At 49.9% G+C, this 21,977-nt stretch overlaps 1 protein-coding gene across 4 annotated transcripts in view; it reads right to left on the bottom strand.

The window, feature by feature from the left end:
- Nucleotides 1-21,977, bottom strand: part of MYO18B (myosin XVIIIB) — a 245,078-nt gene that overhangs the window by 170,522 nt on the left and 52,579 nt on the right. For all 4 annotated transcript variants that reach the window (XM_045534350.1, XM_045534352.1, XM_045534351.1 and 1 more), the window contains exons 13-17: nucleotides 12,145-12,318; nucleotides 9,051-9,141; nucleotides 6,656-6,848; nucleotides 3,316-3,396; nucleotides 1,121-1,265 (exon numbers count right to left, since the gene is read on the bottom strand). In XM_045534350.1, the coding sequence (XP_045390306.1) occupies nucleotides 1,121-1,265; nucleotides 3,316-3,396; nucleotides 6,656-6,848; nucleotides 9,051-9,141; nucleotides 12,145-12,318 (684 nt within the window). The remainder of the gene's footprint in view (nucleotides 1-1,120; nucleotides 1,266-3,315; nucleotides 3,397-6,655; nucleotides 6,849-9,050; nucleotides 9,142-12,144; nucleotides 12,319-21,977) is intronic.

Genomic DNA, 21,977 nt, shown 5'->3' with positions numbered 1-21,977 from the left:
GGAGCTCAGTTTCCTCCTTAACTCAGGGGTAAGAATATTTACCTCCAGATGCACGACAGAATCCTGCCAGGAGACAGACATGAGGCCCTGAGCAGGCTGCCCTGCGGGGAATACACTCAGCACTCCTTCAGCCCCTTAAATGACACAATCACATTCTTCATGCTGTCAACATCCTTGTCCTCATCAATAAACTGCAACACTCTGCAGCTGGTGACAAAGCTCTGAACACACGTTATCTCGCCAAATTATGGTAGCAGAAATTCTAGAGAAAGAGGGGCCAGGGTGACTCCCTTCCCATGTTACAAGCACATCGGCTAAGACTGAGAGGTGTGTTCAGCATCACACAGGGGGAAGTAGGAAGAGCCAGACTTGAACTTGGGGCTGATGGATGCCAAATCCCACGATCTCTTGCTCCGGCTTGCTGTCTCCACCTCCCACCTCACTGCCCATCCTACCGATGTGACTATCACCAAGTGCTGTGCACTTGACCCGCTAAATTCCTCCAGAGGCTGCCCCCTCCCTGGGGCAGGCCAGCTCCTGTCTCACCTGGACGGCTGCCTTGCTGCCCTGTCTGCACACTACGCCTGGTGAACTTTCCAGAACATGAATCAGACCCTGCCTCCCACTGCCTGTTGTCCCTCGTGGCTTCTTGCTGTTCCAGGGTTAAGGCCAAAGTTTTTGCATCGCCAGCAAGGGCCTCTGTGGTCGGAGCCCAGATGATATTTCCAGTCTTGTCCTGCATCGTGCAGCTAGCTCTCTGCTAGATCTACCTGCATGCATCTCCCTCTGGCTACTGGAGAAATTAGACCTGCCTGATGGCACCGTCACAGCCCCGTCTCAGGCTCACTGTACCCACATGTGCTTACCTGCGAGCCTGTCCAGAGGACGTGGGCCACGGCAGGCTGGTTCACCTCTGCATAGAACAGCACCCAGCACACAGTAGCTGCTCAGCGTGTTTGTAAACGACTCAAAGCACACACAGGCACACGTAGGTACATTGCTGCCCTGAGAGCCTCTGTGCAGGCCTTGTCAGGGCCTTTTCCCGTGGCTGACAAGGACAGATCCAGTAACCAGGCTGGACTCAGCCCCCACCCCCACACCCACACCCTTGCTCTCTTACCTTCAGCCCCAGCTCCTTTCTTCTCAAAGGCCGCAGACAGACGCTCGAGGACCGTGCTGTCACTGGACCCCTCTACCCGGACCTCCTCGTCCAAGACCCAGAAAAGGCCCTGTGTATCTTCGGCACCTCCAGCTGGTAAGCGGACCTGGCAGAAGACCCAGGGTTCACTGAGGGGCCCTGATGGCCTTCAGAGGCCGGTCCTGGGCTTCTCTTCCCACTGACAGGGCACAGGGGGCATCCAGGTCCCAGTGTTGAAGCCACAAAACTGTAAGCACCTCTCAGGTGCAAGGGGTCTGAATCCTGCCTCTGTCCTCATCTCCTGTGTGACCTTGGGCAACTCACTGCACCTCTCTGAGCCTTGTTCCCACCTGTGTAAAATGAAGATTGGACACACCTTCCTGAGAAAGCTGTGGTGAGGATTACACGAGGGGAAACCTTCTGCAAATCACACATTTCTAGATACACGCAGGCAGCTGCTCTATTTGTGCACAGCCAAACATGAAAGGATTAATTCCATCTGCATCACTTCCTCTTAGAAGTCTTTGTCTTTCTCTCAAACTAAAATCTTAGGGGGAAAAAACAACAAGCATTCAAAGAACATTTCAGAGAAGAAGGTGAACTTGACTCAACAGCACAGACATGGAATTTTAAATCTAGCTGTGAGCTTCAGAGAGCATCTAGTCAACCCTGTAATTTTGCAAATGGGAAAGAGAGAGGCCTGGGGACTTTAAAGGGTTTATCCAGGGGCCCACAAGGAGTTGGCACAACCAAAAATGGTACCTAGCGGTTATAGAGGAAATGTAATACACACGTGACCAACTGTCCTGGTGTGCCTGGGACATGAAACGTCCAGTGCTAAAGCCAAGAAAGTCCTGTGCAAACCTGGCATTTGATCACCCTAACTGGGAAATCCACACTCCTTGGAGGCTCAGGGTCACACCCAGGGTCTCATGGAGAGTCACAGGGGCAGAGCTGGAACTGGATCCCAGGTATCCTGGCCCTTCACCTTGTTCTTCTAATTATTGGGGTTGAAACGGATAGCCAGCTCATCCTCCAAGGTAGCCGTTCCCAGCCACAGGACAGTCCTGGCACTACCCCGCCCTTCCCAAGCAACACCGCTGCAACTTGCTTCAGGGCTTCCCCTTCCAAGGAGAGGCACCGATGAGGAAGCCTGGGGTGGGGGAGGGGAACACACCAGAGAGATGCCAACTAGAAGCAAACACATGGCAAACAGCGGGCAGGGCTCACGCACAAGAGAGCTTTGCAATGATAGGTGCAGCCCACTGTGGACTAAGAGAAAGCTTGCAAACCACCCCTGTCAACAGGAGACAAGGAATGAAGAAAGGGGCAGCCCGCAGGGTCAAATGTGTCAAATGTCAGGAGAAATGCCACCTGCGGGACACTTCCAATGTGCCAGGTACCATGCCAGGTATTTGATGAGTAACACCTCACTGACGTTCACAACAACCCCAGGGAAAGTATCGTGCCCATTTTGGAGATAAGAAAACTGAGGCTCAGAGAGGTGAAGTGAGGCGCCCAAGGTCACCAAGATTAGACCCAAGCCTGGCAGGGTCCACAGCCCAAGCACTTTCCCACCAAAACGTGAAGGGGAAAACAAAAGGTCAAGTGGAATAGTCGAGGATAGTTCTGGGTTGAGCAGAGGTGCAGATCTGGGGTCAGCAAAGTAGGTTCTGGGGATAGGGAGAGTGGGGTAAATGCTCAGGTATCCCCCAAACCAAAGCCTATTTGCCCCCCAGGGGATTCAGGGGCCTGGAGCCAACATCACCCCCATTCTTCACTCCGCAAGGGTCCCGGTCTCTGCCTGGCCACAGCATCTTCATCCAGACCCCTGATCTTTCCAGACCACAATGGCTGGAGGGCCCTGGCCAGAGCCCCCAAACTCCCTTCCGCTCAGACCATGGGCCCCCAAGCATGAGCCTGTATTCTGACATAGAGTCAGTACAGAGCAGTGGTTCTCACCCTGGGGACATTGACATCGCCAATGTCCGGGCCACACCCCAGACCAATCCACACAGAGAGGTCTGGGGGTGGGTCCCAGGCATCAGTGTTTCTAACAATCCCAGGTGCAGACAGCACTGAGAACTAGTGATTTAAAGACTCCAATCCACTGGCATTTCAGTAAGAAGGCCACGTGGCACCGGACAGCCCCCTGGGCTGGCTGGGCCCCACGTTACCTGGGAGGCATTCTGATCCACGACAGCCACGGTGGCCCCTGGGGAGGGCTCCGGGAGGTCAAACCGCACGGGAACACCTTCCTGGAAAACCGCAGCATTTAAACGTTAGCTCCTTCAGTGAATTGAATGGAAAAGAAAACTTCTAGAAGAAAAGAAAGCAGTGAACATTTCCATCACCCCTTGGCCTTTTCAAATTATTTTGTTAAATTATGGTAAAATGGACATAGCATGACATTTACCATTTTTAACCGTTGCTAAGTGTACAGTGCAATGGTGTTAACAACATTCCCATTGTTGAGCGACTGTCGCCACCATCCATCTCCAGAACTGAACTCATCTTTCAAAACCGAACCTCTGTACCCGTGCAGCAGTAGCTCCTGTTTCCCCGCTCCCCCAGCCCGACCCCTGGACACCACCATTCTACCTTCTGTCTCTAGGATTCTGACTATTCTAAGTACATTGCATAAGTGAAATCAGGCGTTATTTGGCCTTTTGTGTCTGACATTTCACTTAGCATAATGTCTTCAAGGTTCATCCACGTTGTACCATTTTGTCAGAATTCCCTTCCTTTTAAGGCTGAGTAATACTTCCTTGTGGGTATATATCACTCTCAGGTGGCTTGTTCATTCTTCTGTCAGTTGCAATCCACACTTAGGTGGCTTCCACGTGTCGGCTATTGTAAATAACACTGCTGTGTACACAGGTGCACAAATACCTCTTTCAGCTCCTGATTTTACTTCTCTTGCGTACATGCTCAGAAGCGGAATTGCCAGATCACATGGAAATTCTATTTTTAATATTTGGAGGCACGTCGTCCTGTTTTCCACAGTGGCTGTACCATGTTACATTCCCACCGATACTGCACAGCGGTTCCAGTCCCCCCACATCCTCCCAGCACTTGTTATTTTCCAGGTGTTTGTTTGTTTTGATAGTAGACGTCCGAATGAGTGTGAGCTGGTGTCTCGGTGTGGTTTTGATTTGCATTTCCCTTATCCTTTGTGAGGTTGAGCGTCTTCTCGCGCGCATTTGTAACTCTTCTTTGGAGAAATGTCTACCTAAGACGGTCCAGTTTCCAATGGGGTTGGTTATTTGTTTTTTATCACCACTTCTTAGCCTCTGTAGAAGAAAGGTTGTAAACTGACATTCCAATAATGTCCTGATATTGTTCATCATGCGTGGTCGTTAGCAATCATGCTGAGAGCTCTGTCAGATACTGATAATTCAGTACAAACTTTTTAAATATTTACTGAGGACCTAACGAGTACTGGGACGGGTGCTTAGTGCTGGAGGGAACAAGCGTAAACTACGGATAATAGTTGTCACGTAAAAGAAACCAGAAATGTCTGGACAATGCTGTGCACAGAGATGTTCATCACACTGTTGTTTATAATGCCTTGAACTTGGAAACCACCCAGATGTCCACAGCAGAGTTAAGATCGAATCAAACATGACTATGGACAAGCATGTTTACTAAGATTTTGCACGTGGAAGGAGGCGATGTGAATAACGCCATACCATGAGAAAAACAGCAGACAACAAAACTGCATCTACAGGAAGATCAGAAATCTGCAGAAAATATAATATATTGAAAAATTCAGAGAATAACAGCAGTTGCTTCTGTGTGGTGTGACTACAGGAGATTGTATTTTGGGCTTCTTTCTATTTACATGCACTTTCAGTATTTTAATAAATAACACGAATTACTTTGATAATCAGAAATAAGTGAAATATTAAGGGGGAAACTATAATAGCTGCCGGCACATATTGAATGCTTAATACAGACTACACACTTTCTATCCTGATTCATTAAATGTCCAAACAGCCCCTTTAAGGAGTGTGGTAAAAATGATCATAAAAACAACCTCAGCTTTCTGCCCTTCCCCCAGCCACACTCTTTGCAGACTTACCCTGCAGCTTCCCTGTGGAAAACTGAGCCAGTTTTCCTACCCCTTGAATCAGTTCTCAGCCTGGGACTTGCTGTGACTGATCAAACACAGTAGAAATGATCCTGTGCCAGGTCCAAGCCTCAGCCTCAAGGTGCCCTGCGCACCTCTGCCTGCCCTCTTGGAACCCGCTCAGCACCACGGCCAGCTGACCCCCCAGACACACGCGAGAGCCCAAGGTCATCAGCGCTACCCACTTGACTTACTTCCGACCACAGGCTCAAGAGCCGTCCCAGCCAAGACCAGCAGAGCTCCCCAGGCTCCCCAGAGACTTAGGAGCAATAACCAAAGGTCTGTTATTTATTTCTTTAAATAACCCACTATTTTGGGGGGTAGTTTATGATGCAACATTATTGTAGCAAATGGTAACAGATACAAGAGTATTATTATCCCTATTTTCCATGTAAAGAAATTGAGGGTCAGAGAGGGCGAGTGACTTTCCTAAGGCCACACAGCCGATAAGTCACAGAGTTGGGATCGGACCGCAGGTCTCATCAGTGTCATTTGTTTGAGATTCATTCATGTTGGTGTTTTCATTTCTATTGCTGTCTCGGATCCAGCCAAAGAAACGACCATAATTTCAATACCTATCGCTCCATTGATGAACAATACAAACGCTTCTAATATTTTGCCATTAGTACTTGCTGGTGTCAGAGTGGTCACCTTCAGGGAAGAAGGCAGGAGCAGATATGGGGGGCACATGGGGTACTGGAATGTTCTCATTTTCCCCTGGGTGATGGACACACACATAATGCTCATTTGGATAAATTCATTGAGCTGTATACATTTTCTTTGCATTTATGTATTTTTCTTTATAAATGTTACGTTTAAGTTTAAATATTGTTGCTAATGAGGAAAGAAGGGCTGGCAAGAACATGCTGGTACATGATTCCCGGTTCATACACACAGTTTCTCTCGGGTGCTCCTAGAAGAGCAATTGCTGGTTTATCGGGTTCGTGCCTTTTCAACTTGGTAAGAATCACCCCGTTGTGCCGCAAAGGGGTGGGCAGCCCACTGCTCCCACCCACCCACAGGGCAGGAGGGGCTTTCAGGGCCGGGGGAGATGCAGAACGACTCTTGGAGGAGGCTTAGCTTGGGGGAAATGGGAGGGGAGGAACAGGTCATCTTAAAGAAGGGACCACTGTGAGAGCAAAGCCTCGGGGAGCCCACGTTCCCTGGTGCGTCTGGACTGTGGGCTCAGGAGGCCGCGGGGGGGGCTGGGCTGAGGAGGGAGCAGCAGAGGTCTCGGGGGGCCGGGCCCTGAGTAAGGGGTGTATTTCCCGTGAAGCAGACAGGTGAAGCTGGAGGCTCCGGGGGGCAGGAATCCCACCCCTTGCTGTCTGATGTCACATGCTCCTCCAGGCCCCGGTGACAACCCCGCTCTAGCCCAGCCGTACCGCTCGGTATCGTTCCAGCGTGGAGACAAAGGTCTGCTGGTAGAACAGCAGCTGCAAGCGCTCGTGGACATAATTGTGACACAGCTCCTCGAAGGTGGCCGCCCGCTCCTTGCCCTGGTGCCGGGGGTTCTGAAAGCCCGGAGAGTCTACCACCATGATGGAAGCCATGGAGAGGTGGTGGGAGGAGAAAGATCTAGGGAGAGAAGAGAGAGGCCCGAGATGCCATGGAATCCGAGAGCCGCTGGTCCAAGCCTTCCACTGCCCCAACACAGAGATGGAGAAACTGAGGCAGCATGGAGACCCAGAAGATATGGTTTCAAAGTCAAACTCACCACTTACAGGCTGTGTGACCTTGGGCAAGTTGCTTAACCTCTCTGAGCACGGGTTTTCTCAACTGTTAAAATGACGTTGAAGGTGAGTAGGCTGATCCCAAGGTTTGCAATAAGGATGGGAGGGATCAAAGTATAGAAAGTGCTTTTTCCACAGGCCCAAAGGGGGAGAAATGACAAGCTTAAGATCACCCAGCAAGTTGGCTACAAAGACTAGGGCCTCCTTTTCTTTCCCAAGTGACACATTAAAATAGAAAAACAATTGTGTTTAGTGCTTCAGTCTACAAAGTTCTTTCAAGCTATCACCTCCTTGGGTCCTGCAGATAAATCTGTCAGGGTGCACAGAGCAGGGAGTATTCATATTAAAATTCAGGAGTTAAGAGACTTTGGAGCCAGTCACACGTGGGCTTCAACCCTTCCTCTGCAACAGAGGGGCTGTGTGTCTTGGGACAGTTGCCCAACCTCTCTGAACTTCCACTATCCTGGCCATGAAAGCGATGGTTACAAGCTCACAGGGCTGTTGTGAGGGTTGGACATGATAAGGCATCCGCTGCCGTGAATGTGAAGTTTGCCACGTGGTCCGTGCTCAGTAAATGTCATCGGCCATTATTACCATTAGCATAACCAGCTATCAGCTTCGGAAGGCCTTTGGTTTGAACCTCGGCTCTTCCCTGTGACTTGCCAAGGTTTTCTACCTATAAACTAGGGTCAGTAAGAGCAGCTACCACACGGACACGCATGAAGATTAAGTCAGTTAATTCTACAGAAAGCCAGATTCCTACTTGGTGTTCATAAATGCTGTGGTGGGTACCGCTAACATGAATATACCCATTTTACAGATGTGGGTTCCAAGAGCCCAAACTATGAAGCAGCCGCCCATTCAGTGGCTCAGGCAGCCTCCTCTGCCAGCCGTTCCCTTGCCACCCCCAGTACTCCCCTCTCTAAGCACGCAGGAGCCCCTTGGTTTCGAGACAATGTGTCTGAGGTCTCAGATGGTAATTACTTCAGCAGTGATACAGTCGACTCTGTGTCCGCCACGACTTGGAGAAACCCCACTGCTCTGTTGCTACGCACCGGCCTCTTCCCTTTAACAGGATTTCAGAAGCCTAATTACGCTTGCTGCTTTCGCTGAGGGGGAGGGAAGCCTCTGCCTGGACTCCAGATTAGCCCTGCTGAAACTGCGTAGAGCAGGGGTCCCCAACCTATGGCGAGTTGTGTCATTGTTTCATTATATATTACAATGTAACAATAATAGAAATAAAGTGCACAATAAATGTAATGCACTTGAATCATCCTGAAACCATCCCCCCCACCCCCACTCCCTGGTCCGAGGAAAAATTGTCTTCCACGAAAATGGTCCCTGGTGCCAAAAATGTTGGGGACTGAGGGCTTCCGAGGATGGGCTTGGTGCATTGCTCATAATGCTGGAAAGAAGGGGCTCCTGGTGCCCGCAGCCCCGCAAATGAACTTCAGAGGCACAGCCTGGCCCACTCCAAACTTCTACCATGTTGCTGCCGCATTCCCCGCAAGAAAATTTAGAAAAATACAAGGATGAGAAAAAATGTGCTGGGTTATTCGGGGACCCTCGGAGGTACAAGATGAGAGTGTGAAACTGTGTTTGCACCCAAGCTGCCCGGCTCCGTGCTTTGCCCTCCCCATCTGTACAATGGGCTCATGTGAGTATTAAATGATACAAGGAACTTTCGACAATTAGTGCAGTCCCTGACCCTTAGTAGGTGCCCATAAGTCATTAGCTTTTGTCACTGGTAATTTTGCAATCACTATTGGGAAGACTTATTGCAAATCATTATTTCTTTTAATCCTCACGACAATCCCGGGGGGATAGAGCTATTTACAGATGTGGAAAGGGAGGTCAGAGAGGTGAGCTGATTTGCCGAAGTCACACAGCCAGTGAGTGGCCAAGGTGGACTTTAAAGCCAGCACTGCCACCTCAAAACCCCTCCCGCCAGCTCAAAAAATACCACCCCGCCGAACTGCCCGGTGCTTGAACTTATCCGTGCTCCCGCAAGAGGCCCACGTTGTGGCCAGGAAAAGGCCCTTGTTACCTGTTGATGAGGGAGACCACAGCCCCAAAGAGCTCTTGGTACAGGCCCGCAGCCATGCCCTCCACACACTCCACGCCTGTCATCTTGAGCCCTGGAGTCAGAAAGAGCAAAGGTCAGAATCCCTGGTCGAGCCCTGGCAGGGGCGTAAGGACATCACTACAGAGCCTCGGGGGCCACCCAGCTTGGGAAATTGCCCCTTTCCTGCCACATCCCTCCACTGCCGAAATTGCGTACCCAGGTTCTTAAGACAAAGACCAAATATCTTATCAGGTCTGCAGGGTCCTGTGTAACCTGCCCCTACCTCCTGTCCTAAGTGCTTCCTTGTGCATCTCTCAGGGCTGAGTTCAAATGCCACCACCTCATGGAAGCCTTCCTTGACTACCACCACCACCGTGAGGCCAATTCCCAGCTCTCTCTGTGGTATGTTAGCACTTAACCATAGCGTGATCTTCAGTATCATGGTTATTTTATTAACCTGTGTCTCCCCACATGCCCAGGAGTGCCCCGAAGATGGGGACTGTATAAATCCCCAGTGTCTGACCTGTAGTAGGCACTCAATAAATGTTTTCTGTTCCCTTTTTCTGGTGGGAAATTTGGAAATTTTATATTCGAAGCCATAAAATGTTCATATACTGAGACTTAATAATTTCGCTCCTAGGAATTTGTTCTAAAGAAACATTCAGAGAAACAAAGACTTCTGGAGACATAGGTTCTTCTAATGGCTGAGTAAGTTGGTGAAAATCACTTTTTAAAAATGACTTGGATGTCCAACAACAGCAAATGGGTTAGATAATTTGCAGTACATCCTGACAAAGGTGTGAAGAATACTAAATGAGACTGGAAAAGCACCTAGCTTTGATGGTAGCAGGAATGTAAAAGCTTACAAAACTGTAATTACTGTTGTCTCAATTTTGGTTTTTTTTTTTGTTGTTGTTGTTTTTTTTTTTTTTTTTTGAGACAGAGTCTCACTCTGTTGCCCGGGCTAGAGTGAGTGCCATGGCATCAGCCTAGCTCACAGCAACCTCAGACTCCTGGGCTCAAGCGATCCTACTGCCTCAGCCTCCCTAGTAGCTGGGACTACAGGCATGCGCCACCATGCCCGGCTAATTTTTTCTATATATATTTTTAGTTGGCCAGATAATTTCTTTCTATTTTTAGTAGAGACGGGGTCTCACTCTTGCTCAGGCTGGTCTCGAACTCCTGACCTTGAGCGATCCACCCGCTTCGGCCTCCCAGAGTGCTAGGATTACAGGCGTGAGCCACCGTGCCTGGCCTCAATTTTGTTTAAACACACACACACACACACACACACACAAGCACACACACATGCACACACACAAGCACACATGCATGTGCACACAAGCACACACACATGCACACACACACATGCACACACACGCACGCATGTGCATCCCGTTAAAACAGCCAGCCGCGATGAGGGTGCGCGGAACAAAGCAGAGTGAGGAGTGAGGGGCAGAGTCAGACCCCAAATCCTGACCCTTAAGTTTTGGTTCCAACCACAGCACTGGAGATGCAGCTTCCAAACTGGCACACGCTAGCGCCCGTGGATGTAGTTCTGCTTGCACATTCCAGGCAGCCGCTGCAGCCCTGAAAGCATTTCCCTCCTCACCTTTAACTCCGCCCCCAGTCTGGCCTGTTGCTAGGCAACCCACTGCCTCCCAGCACCTCTCCAAAGCCGGAAGGTCCCCTGCCTGCTGAACGCCTACCCTAGAGACCTCAGCCTGCGAGGTAACTCAGACTCACAAAGCGGTGAGTGCGTGCGTGCCCGTGTGTGGTGCGCAGGTTGTTGCATACGTGTGTGTTTGTGTCTGTTCATGTATGTGCATATGCATGCTTGTGTCTACGCATGTATCTGTGCATGGACAGTGTGTGATTGTGTGTGGTGTGTGTACATGTGTGCTACGTGCACGTGCATGTCTGTGCGTGTCTGTGCGTGTGCATGTGTGTAGTATGTGTGTGCATATGTCCTACGTGTGTGTGTGTGTGTCATAGATGAGAAGTCACTTTCAAGCAAACCACAGCTCACACTGGAACAGACATAGAGGCCGATGGAGTCTATGTGACATCAGCCGTCACGCCGAAGTCCCTGGAAGGTGGAGGCAGCTCCAAGGATCCACAGGGGCTCCAAGAGATGGTCCCCAAACACCGCAGCTCAGACAGTCCTGCTCACTGATCCCACACTCTGCTGTCTCAAGGACAGCTGCTCTTGGAAAGCTCTCGAGCCCCAGCTGAGGCTGCAGACTTGGGGGTCTCCTGCAGGTGCAGCATGGAGTCCCCTCGCTTTTCCTCACATCAGTTCAAAGCACCCTCATTCCTCCAGCTGCCCAGGCTGAAACCCCAGAAGCCACCCTGATCTGCCAGTTTCCCTTAGGACCCCTGCTCTCACCCCCACTTATAAACCAGACCCTGAATCTGTCCACCTCACCCCGTCTCCACCAGCTCTTCCCAGTCACCCACCATCACCCACCGCTTGGTGGCTTTTCTAGGTTCCAAACGGGTCTCCCGTCTCCCACTAACTCCCCAACCTTCATCCAGGCTGAGCATCTTAAAGCCAAATCATGTCATGCCCAGCTGAAGCCAGAGCACGGCTTCCCACAGTCCTAATAAAAACCCTGGTTTACAAGTCCCTCCGTGAGCTGGCCTCCCACTGCGTGCCCACTCCATCCTCTTCTCCCACCCCACACCCGCATCCTGGCCTTAGTTCTGCTTCTCCAACAGAAAGGTTCATCTTCCCACAACATGGCGCAGGCTCAACAAACAGGAAATACAATGGAAATGCGTCGATCTCTTGGCCCTGCCCACGATGTCCCCTCTCCAGAGCACTGGGTTCCCTCCCAGGTTTCTGCAGCCACCGTGACCGCTGGACAGAGGTGACTAGTAGAACATTAGTTAGCACTGCGCGGGTAGGAACCATGTCCATTTCCACCCACAGCGGCTTCCCCTGCATCTAGCACAGGCCAGCCTAGAGCAGGCCCTTAATGAACCCTTGATGAACGAGTGAAAGCATGCCGGTGTGTCCCCAGGGGCTGACCGAGAGGGGACCCGCCCACCCAGAGGGGTAGCAGTGGGGTACCTGAGCTGGTCTCCTCCTCCTCCAGGCCCCGTCTGCTCGACCCAGATGTCACTTGCTGGATGATCTGCCTCAGGTGGTGCTTGAAGGTGGACGTGTTCAGCTCCTCGTACTCGCACCCCAGGGCCTCGGCGGCGCGGTTGGCCCACTCAAACCGCATGAACTGCTTCCGGCCCACTGCGCCAGGGACAAAGCAGAGGTGTGGCCATGAGGTCCTGGGAATGGGGCAGATGGAGCCCAAGGGGACCTTGGAGAATCTGGCTGTCCTGCCAATCTCCGGGCCACTCCCCCCAGCAAAGTGGGGAGCCTGAACAACTGCCCAGGCCTGGGCCCTGGGCGATGTCCCCAGAGACTTGTTCCTCCTACTTCCTCACCATTTGCATCGTTCGCTTTTTCAAAGCAATTAAAAATATTCCGGGGAAGAAGCACTCTACATGTGGAATTGAGGCATGGTTAGTAGAAGTATGATTTATCTACCCATGTATCCATTTATCTATCCATCCCTTCCCCACCGTCTACCTCACTATCTATTCATCCTCCCCAGCCACACATCCAACCGTGTGACCGGCCACTGCTTCTTCAGTGCATGTTCACTGAGCTCCCACTATGTGACAGGCACAGTGTCGGCCACTGGGAAATCAGCGAGCAAGACAGAAGCGGTGTCTGTCCTCATGGAGCTTACAGTCTATTGAGGGGGTGGGACCATAAACAGGTCAACAAATAGATCCAAAAGATAATTTCAGGAGAGAAAATTATAAAGCCTCCCGCCACCGAGGAGAAAGTATTAATTAATAAAACCAGGTGATGAGATCAAGAGAGACCGAGCAAGTTGTTAGGTACCTATGGTGGTCAGGGTGGGCTCTCTCTGAAGACGTGATATTTGAACTGGGTTATGAAGGATGAGAGGGAGCCGGCCATAGACAGAACCAGGAAAGTGCTTTAGAGGTTGAAGGAGGAGGCAGTGCAAAGGCCCTGCGGCAGAAATGAGCATGTCAAGCATGCCTGTGTGGCTGGAATGAAAGGGGGTAGAGGGAAGAACTGGATAGGGATGAAGAAGCCAAAGGCAGCCACTCTGTAGACTATCATAAGGCCCTTGAAAATTAGCCACGAAGACTTTGTACACCATGGACGATGCTTACGGTTGAATGTTAAATGAAAATCAGATGAGAAAACTATACCATAGTATGATGTCAACTGTGTGAATCAGTCTAAACTGTTGTGAAATATAATAAAAAGGTCACCATTAAGAATCACAGCCGGGTAAGGGGATACTGTATTTTCCAGATTTTCCACAGTGGTTGAGCACTAATTTTGTAATCCAAATAAAAATAAATGACTTATTAAAACACATAGCGGTGCCATCCTTAAAACATTTTTGCCAATAAATACATTTTCAAATACAAAAAAATGCTCAACATCACTAATCATCAGGAAAATGCAAATCAAAACCATAGTGAGGGGTCATCGCACCCCAGTTAGGACGGCTATTATCAAACAGACAAAAAGTAACAAATACTGATGAGGATGCGGAGAAGAGAGAACTGTTGGTGGGGATGTAAACCAGCACGCCCACTATGAAGAATAGTATGGAGATTCCCAAAAAACTACAAATAGAACTTCCATACAATCCAGCAATGTCACCACTGGGCATTTATCTAAAGGAAAAGAAATCAGTATTTTGAAGAGACATCTGTACCCTCACGTTTACTGCAGCGCTATTCACAGTAGCCAGGATATGGAATCGACGCAGGTGTCCAACACAGATACAACATAAAGAAAATCCGATCTCTATACACAACGGAATAGTATTCAGCCATAAAAAAGAATGAAGTTCTGTTATTTACAGCAACATAGATGGAACTGGAGGACATTCTGTGAAATAAGCCAGAAACAGAAAGTTAAACACGGCATGTTCTCACTCCTGTGTGGAAGTTAAAAAATATTGATCTCATAGAAGTCGAAAGTAGAACAGAGGATACTAGAGGCTGGGAAGGGCAGGGGAAAGAGGAGATAGGGAGAGATTTATTAAAGGATACAAAATTACAGCTAGATAGGAGGAATAAGTTCTAGTGTTCTACAGCACTGCAGGATGACCATAGTTAACAATAATATATTATATAGTTTCAAATAGCTAGAAGGAGGATTTTGAATGTTCTCAACACAAAGGCATGATAAATGTTTGAGACAATGGACATGATTTACGTTGATCTGATCACTACACATTTTATATATGTGTGTGTATATATATACGTTTATATTTATATATAAACATCACTGTGTCCTCTATATATGTACATTATATGCCAACTTTAAAAAATAAAATTAAAATCAAAAACACTTTCTCCCATCTCTTATCTTCCCATAAATATTTCCTCCTTTGAAGTAAGAATCACAGCTACCAACAGGACTTGATCCTTCAGAAAGAGATTGTGAGGGCCCAATTCTTCAAACAGACATCTTAAAAAATCCGTCTGTCTTACGGCAAAATTAGAAATTTGGAAAAGGACTTTATCCAGGACTTCAACACCACCAAGGAGGAGGAGCTCTGGCCGCAGCCACTGAGGGCATCACAATAGCCACTGCCTGTGGACGTCCTCCTACACGCCCATTACTCCGCACTGGCTGTCACAACAGCATCATGGTATTATCTTCATTTTGTAAACTATCCCCATTTTACAGATGATGAAACTAAGACTCAGAGAAGGAACATGGCTAATAAAAAAATGTCCTGACACTTTCAAAACTGATGAAGATGATGATTGTGATTATGGTGATGATGATGATGGTGATGGTGATGGGGTGATGGTGATGATGATGGTGATGGTGACGATGATTATGATGGTGATGGTGATGATAGTGATGGTGGTGATGGTGATAATGATGGAGATGATGGTAATAATGGTGATGATGATGATGGTGGTGATAGCAGTTACAATGTATTATATAATTTTACTCAATATGGCATCTTTGTTCAGCCCATGGCTTTTGGAGTTAGAGAGCCTGAGTTAGAGTCCCAGATGCGACACATGGAAAAAGCTCAATACTTATTAACTGTAATTTATTGTGTTAATATTCTTATGTAATCTTCACAAGAGTCCTAGACAGCACTATAATCATTTCCATTTTATAGGTGAGAAAACCGACTCAGAGAAGTCACCAGAAAACAGACTGCTACTAAGTGGAAGAACTATTGCTTCACCAAAATCAGTCCTTCAAATACTACCTTTAGGAAATTTGCCATATCCTTGTGACCCTCATTTTCAAGAGACTCACTTACCTTTTTCACTTAAATAAATACATTGCAAAAGGAAATGTTATTGTGCTATCTTAAATGAAAATTCATTATCACCTGTCACGAATAGAAAGTAGAAATAAATGCAATATAAGCACAAAAATGTCATTAGATTCTAATTAAATGCTATTACCTGTGAGCCTAAAGTCTGCTCGCTCTTTGTTCAAAAGGGAGATTAGCAAGTATTAGAAAGAGGCGTTAAAGGCTATTAGCACTAAATGAGAATTTCTTACTCCTGTGATGGGGACTGAAAGTGAACTCAGTAGGAGATGATGGTGATGATGGTGATGGTGATGGTGATGATGGTGGTGATGGTGATGGTGATGGTGATGGTGATGGTGACCGTGATGGTGGTGATGATGATGGTGATGGTGGTGATGATGATGGTGATGGTGGTGATGATGATGGTGATGATGATGATGATGATGATGGTGATGGTGATGATGATGGTGATGATGGTGATGGTGATGATGGTGATGGTGATGATGGTGATGGTGATGATGATGGTGATGATGATGGTGATGGTGATGATGGTGATGGTGATGATGGTGATGGTGATGATGATGGTGATGGTGATGATGGTGATGGTGATGATGGTGATGATGATGATGGTGATGATGATGATGATGATGATGATGGTGATGGTGATGGTGATGGTGATGATGGTGATGGTGATGATGGTGATGATGATGATGATGATGATGATGGTGATGATGGTGATGGTGGTGATGATGATGGTGATGGTGGTGATGATGATGGTGATGATGATGATGATGATGATGGTGATGGTGATGATGATGGTGATGATGGTGATGGTGATGATGGTGATGGTGATGATGGTGATGGTGATGATGATGGTGATGATGATGGTGATGGTGATGATGGTGATGGTGATGATGGTGATGGTGATGATGATGGTGATGGTGATGATGGTGATGGTGATGATGGTGATGATGATGATGGTGATGGTGATGGTGATGGTGATGATGGTGATGGTGATGATGGTGATGATGATGATGATGATGATGATGGTGATGATGGTGATGGTGATGATGATGGTGATGATGATGATGATGATGATGATGGTGATGGTGATGATGATGATGATGATGGTGATGGTGATGGTGGTGATGATGGTGATGATGATGATGATGGTGATGGTGATGGTGATGGTGGTGATGATGGTGATGATGATGATGGTGATGGTGATGATGGTGATGGTGATGATGACAATGATGGTGATGATGGTGATGGTGGTGATGATGATGGTGATGGTGATGATGGTGATGGTGATGATGGTGATGGTGATGATGATGGTGATGGCGATGGTGATGATGGTGATGGTGATGATGATGGTGATGGCGATGGTGATGATGGTGATTGGTGATGGTGATGAAGCTGATGGTGGGTAATGTCCTGCCCTCCTCCTGCCCCACCACCCTCCTCCTGCCCCACCACCCTCTAAAGCAGGGCTCTCAGTGGCAGTGACCTTCCCGGCCTTGATAAGCTGGGAGAAGTCATGAAGGAAATCGGCCATTGCTATTTCTGAAAAGAGGCGTGGTAAGCGGACGCTGGCTGAACTTTCTGAATCCTGCCTGACGTCAGGGGGACATGTCCAGGTGCAGCCGGGACACACCCTGCTGGTGCAGGTAGACACACGGAGGGCTCTGTCAGGAAAATGTGTCTCCTGCACCCAGCTCTCCGAAGGCTGCCAGCACACAGAGTCCAACCCCATGGCTTCCTTGATCTTTGGTCAGACATAGGCAGTGGCTATCGCCTTCCCGAAGAAGGTCGAGAACACTGCACTGGCACCTGCAGCAGGGAGAAAGGCAACTGGGCAGTGACGTGGGTGACGAACCAAAGAGGATCTGGGTGTAATCCTCGTTCCTGCCATTCCAGCTGTCAGTCTTTGAGCCAGATGCACAGCCTGGCTTGGGGGAAGCGGGTCATGAACCCTTCCTTGCCCTGGCCCACTCCAGAGGGGATCACACGTTCTATCCAGGTGCTTTTGTCTCCACTCACCTGGAGGCAAGGAGACTGTGCCCAGAATGATCCCAAAGCTGAAGGTGCAGAGATGACAGCCGGTGTGTGGTTTTGGTCTCCAGCCATTTTCCCGGCTGCTGGGGGGAAACAGGTCCCCAAGGCAGGTCGGCCCACAGTTCCCGCCTCCCTTCTCCATATCCCTTCCCCACTCCTCTCCTGGTGCTTCCTGGTATCACCCCCACAAAAAAGCCTTGGCTTTGAACCCCCGTGTCAGCATCTGTACCCGCTGCGAGGCGCTAAGGGGAGGAGACCATGGCCACGCTTAGCAAGGTTTGGTTGGCCAAGGGAAGGCTCTCGAAAAAGCAGCTGATGTCTGGGCTTGTGGCTCTTTCTCTGCCTCTTTGTATAGTCCTCAGAAACCATGTGCATGTCTGGGGTGACGCCAGGTTCCAGCCAATGTGCTACCGGGGGCAGAGCTGAGTCAGTAACTCTCTGGGTGGCAGAAGGGGTGTGGAGCCGGGCAGAGCAGCCACAGAGCTGGGGGTCAGAGTCCCCCCAACGGCGCTCCTCCTAGCATTCATTCCGAGGGGTGGTCACCGGTATCACCGGGAAAAATGAGCTGTGTACCATATCAATTTGGTCAATGCCTGGCTAAACAAGTTTCTTAACTGCAGGACTTCTCAAAGCCTTTAAAGTATATCTTATGAGTCTCTAAGAAGGAGAAGTTCTGTTCAGAATTATTGGTCCTCTGAATGTTTTTACAGAGTCTTTTGCAGGTCTAATGTTCTAGGAGACACTAGTTTAGGAAAATACCAGTTTAACTGAAAGGGCCCTCACCTAACCAGGTGACTCTGGCCAAATTGCCACACTTGAGTCACTTGTCCAAGGTCACTCCTGCTGTAAGAGCCAGGCTGGGATTTGAACAAAGAAAACAAACAAAGGAGGAATGAGAAAAAGAAGGAAAGAGAAGGAGCAAGGGAAAGTAATGGAACTGCAGTTTCCGAGATGCTCAAATCCACCTGCAAAGGCAGCGTTGTTTTTTTTTTTCCTTTATGCTCAACACAACAAAAAATAGAGAGAGAGAGAAAATAACATAGCTGTTTTTCCCCACGCACCATGAGTTCAATTGCTATCAATTACTGTGGCCTCCTGCATTTATTAATAACCAAGTTATTTCTCCTTCCAACAATAGCCGTGCTGTGGCTGAATTACTCAACATTATGTGACTTATTTATAATGCTGGTGCATCTGGCTCGCATTTCCTCACACTGAGGTTTACAATTCCGAGGCCCGTGAAGAAGGAAGCCTCCTGTAGAGAAGAGATAAGTCTAAAAGGCGGAAGCGGCTGCAAGAAAAGGCAACGTTCCGCAGACAGACTGCCTGGGTTAAAATCCCACCTCCACTGCTTCAAGCCGTGTGACCTTGGGGAAGTCGTGTCAACACTATGAACCTCAGTCTCTTCTTCTGTTGAATGGGAGTGATGAACAGAAGCTACCCCATGGGGTGCTGGTGGAGAGTGAATGAGGTAAATGGGGTAATAGCACCTACTCCATGACATTGTTGAAATGGCCAAAGCTCTTAGAATAGTGCCTGGCACGTGGTGGGCACTGATTAAATGTTAGCTGCTGTTATTATTTATGAGACACAGAGGCCAAAAGAAAGGGGGAAACTTTCACAGAGCCACCCAGCAAGTGAGTGGCTCAGCCAATCAGAGCCCGGGTCCCCCAAGCACCCCAGCCTTCCCACCTCACCCTCCCAGGTGTTGGCTGCCAGCCAGCTCTGTGTTTCCACATTGCCATGTCTGAGCACGCATTTTTTTAAAATATATATATATATCTATACATATATTTATATATAATTGTTTAACATCCCTACGCAGCCATTCCAGCTTAATGAATGAGCTTGATATGCTCGGAAAAAGCAGAATAAATCCTTGCCTGTGGTCCAGAACAGGCCGGGCTGCACCAGCTGTCAGGCACGGAGCCAAGCCCCCAGCTGGGGCAGGGCGGAGGACCCAGGGCCAGTAGCCGCAGGAGGACACCAGGGCAGGAGGGGACCCAGGAGGGGACAGGCCTCTGGGGTGCTGGGCCACGTGGCTATCCTCTCTTAATCAGAGCCCTTAGGTTCCCAGCACCAGAGCAGCAGGCCTCGGGTTGGTACCTTATGGATAGGAAGACAGAGGCCCCAGGCTTTGCATCAAAACAGAAGACCCTGAACCTGCTCCACGGGGACTCGAGCCACCGTGCCTTTGCTCACGCAGTTCCCTCTGCCTGGAGCACCCTCCCTAATTGCTCCTGTCTTCGAGATCCAGCTCCAGGGTCTCCGCCTCCCGGCATGCAGGGGAGGGGAGACCACTCTCAACTCCGGGGGCCCCTCCCAGCATCATGCACTTGTCTGGGTCTCTCTCGGGACTGGGTCAAAATTTTGCCCTGTAAGGTGAGGGTGGCGTGTCAGGGCAGCTAAGGACCTGCCATCCAGTAGGCACCAAGGGGAGGAAAAGAAGGAGAGTGAGAGAGAAGGGGACAGGGAGGAGAGGGGAGAGAAGGGCAGGATGAGTAGGAAGGAAAGGAGGAAGGAAAATGAGAAAGACGAGGAAGAAAAGAGGAAGGGAGGAGCGGAGAGAAGCAGGGTGGGATGACGGAGGGAGGGAGGGAACCAGGAAGGGGTGGAGCGAGATGAGCAGAGCACTGGCTCGGGAGTCAGGTGACCAGGGTTCTAGCCCACCTCCCCCACAGCCTCGCTGTGTGGCCCTGGGCAAGTCTCTTCCCCTCTCTGGGCCTTGGTCCCTGCCCTGTGCAAAGAGGGGCTCGGGCGGGCCGCAGTCAGAGTCTCTTTCCAGCGCTTGGGTTCTCCACTTTACAGGGGATGCTCTTCAGGCCGAGTGGGTGAGCGACCCCTTTTGCAGCCATGCAGGGAGATCCCTGGGGGCGCCGGCAGAGCCCTGGGTAAGTCAAGGCCACGGGAGGCTGAGCCGGCCTGTCCAAGGCCCTCTGCATGGATGGGGAAGCCACTAGAACCCAGACCACAGCTGCCCCGCCCCTCCTGCCTCCACCCCTCTGAACATCCACAGAGTTTGAAGAAACACGCAAAGTTGTCCCAGCCAGCCGGGCCCCAGACGCCAACGCCGATCCGCACTCTTGGGCAAACGTAGGGGAGGCAGGTGTGCTCGGCTCGGAAATCCTTGTCACGGGTGAAGCTTGTCTCATTCAGAGCAGGAAGCAGCTGCGGTCGGGGTGGGGTAGGGAGGAAAGAAGCCCCCAGAACTGGAGGGGAGCAGGGCAGAGCGCTGAGCCACAGTGAGAAACTTCTAGATCGGGCCTGAACTGGCTGCTCTGCCCCTGCTAAGGAAGCAGACGTGAACCCAGAGAAGCAAAGACAGGACAGGCCCGGCGTCCGTCTTGGAGGAGGGGACAGAGGTGGCATCCCCACAGTGGAGACAGCAGGTCCATTTGAGAACGCCAGGCCTTCCTCTGACCCCCAGCGAGACAGTGACAGCAGGCAGAGGGCCCAGTTCTGTGCCACTTAGAGCTGCGTGACCATGAGTTAGTGACTTCACCTCTCTGAGCCTCAGCGTCCCCACCTACAAACAGAAATGGTAACAATAGCACCCACCCCACGGGCTTGAGCCAAACAACCCAGATACACATGCAAGGAAGGCGAAATGGTCCGTGTTCGTGGAAATGACAAACACTGGACACACCCTCTGACCTAGCAGTTCCACTTCCAAAATGCTCCAAAATGCTCACTCGCGTGCACCGCCGTGTGCGCACAAGGATGTTCAGTGGGGCATTATTTATAACATCAAAAAAAGCAAGCAACTGCCTGAATGCTCATCGACGGGAGAACTGTTATGCAAACGGAGGCTTCGTCCACGCTGGGCAATTCTCTGTGGTCACCAGAGAGAATTAGGGACATTGCTCTGAACCGAGGTGAAAAGAGACCCCAAGACAAGCCGTGACGTGACACGTGAACAAAGTGAAGGACAGAGAAACAGAGCTGATGTGAACCCACGGGTGTAAACAGCCACAACCAGGCACCCCGCCCACACCTACGTGACGTGGGTAGATGCCGCCAACTGCACGGTCGGTCCCAAAGCCCCGGAGATGAGGGCTGGAGCCTGGTGACAGTCACGCACCCACGTCAGCTTCCCGGTGTCCTGCAGCCGTGGGTGATGCCACGACTGGGGGACGCTGGGGGAAGGGCTCACGGGACTCTGTATATGATTTTTGTCACTTTCTGTGATTCTATAATTATTTCAAATCAAAAGCTCAAGAAAAAAAAAAAAACATCCAGCCTGTTGGGGCAGAGACTGTTCCGTATGACACTGCAGTGGTGGACACATGCCATCATCCAATTGTCAACGTCCACAGCGCTGCACACCAGAAAGAGTGGACCCGGCTGTAAACCGCGGATGTTAATTAATACTAGTTTGGCCGGGCGCGGTGGCTCACGCCTGTAATCCTAGCACTCTGGGAGGCCGAGGCGGGAGGATCGCTCTAGGTCAGGAGTTCGAGACCAGCCTGAGCAAGAGCGAGACTCCGTCTCTACTAAAAATAGAAAG

This window comes from Lemur catta, chromosome 21, assembly GCF_020740605.2.
Source record: "Lemur catta isolate mLemCat1 chromosome 21, mLemCat1.pri, whole genome shotgun sequence".
NCBI lineage: Eukaryota > Metazoa > Chordata > Mammalia > Primates > Lemuridae > Lemur > Lemur catta.
The sequence above is the reverse complement of the archived record's forward strand: the minus strand, read 5'-3'. Positions and strand labels throughout refer to the sequence as shown.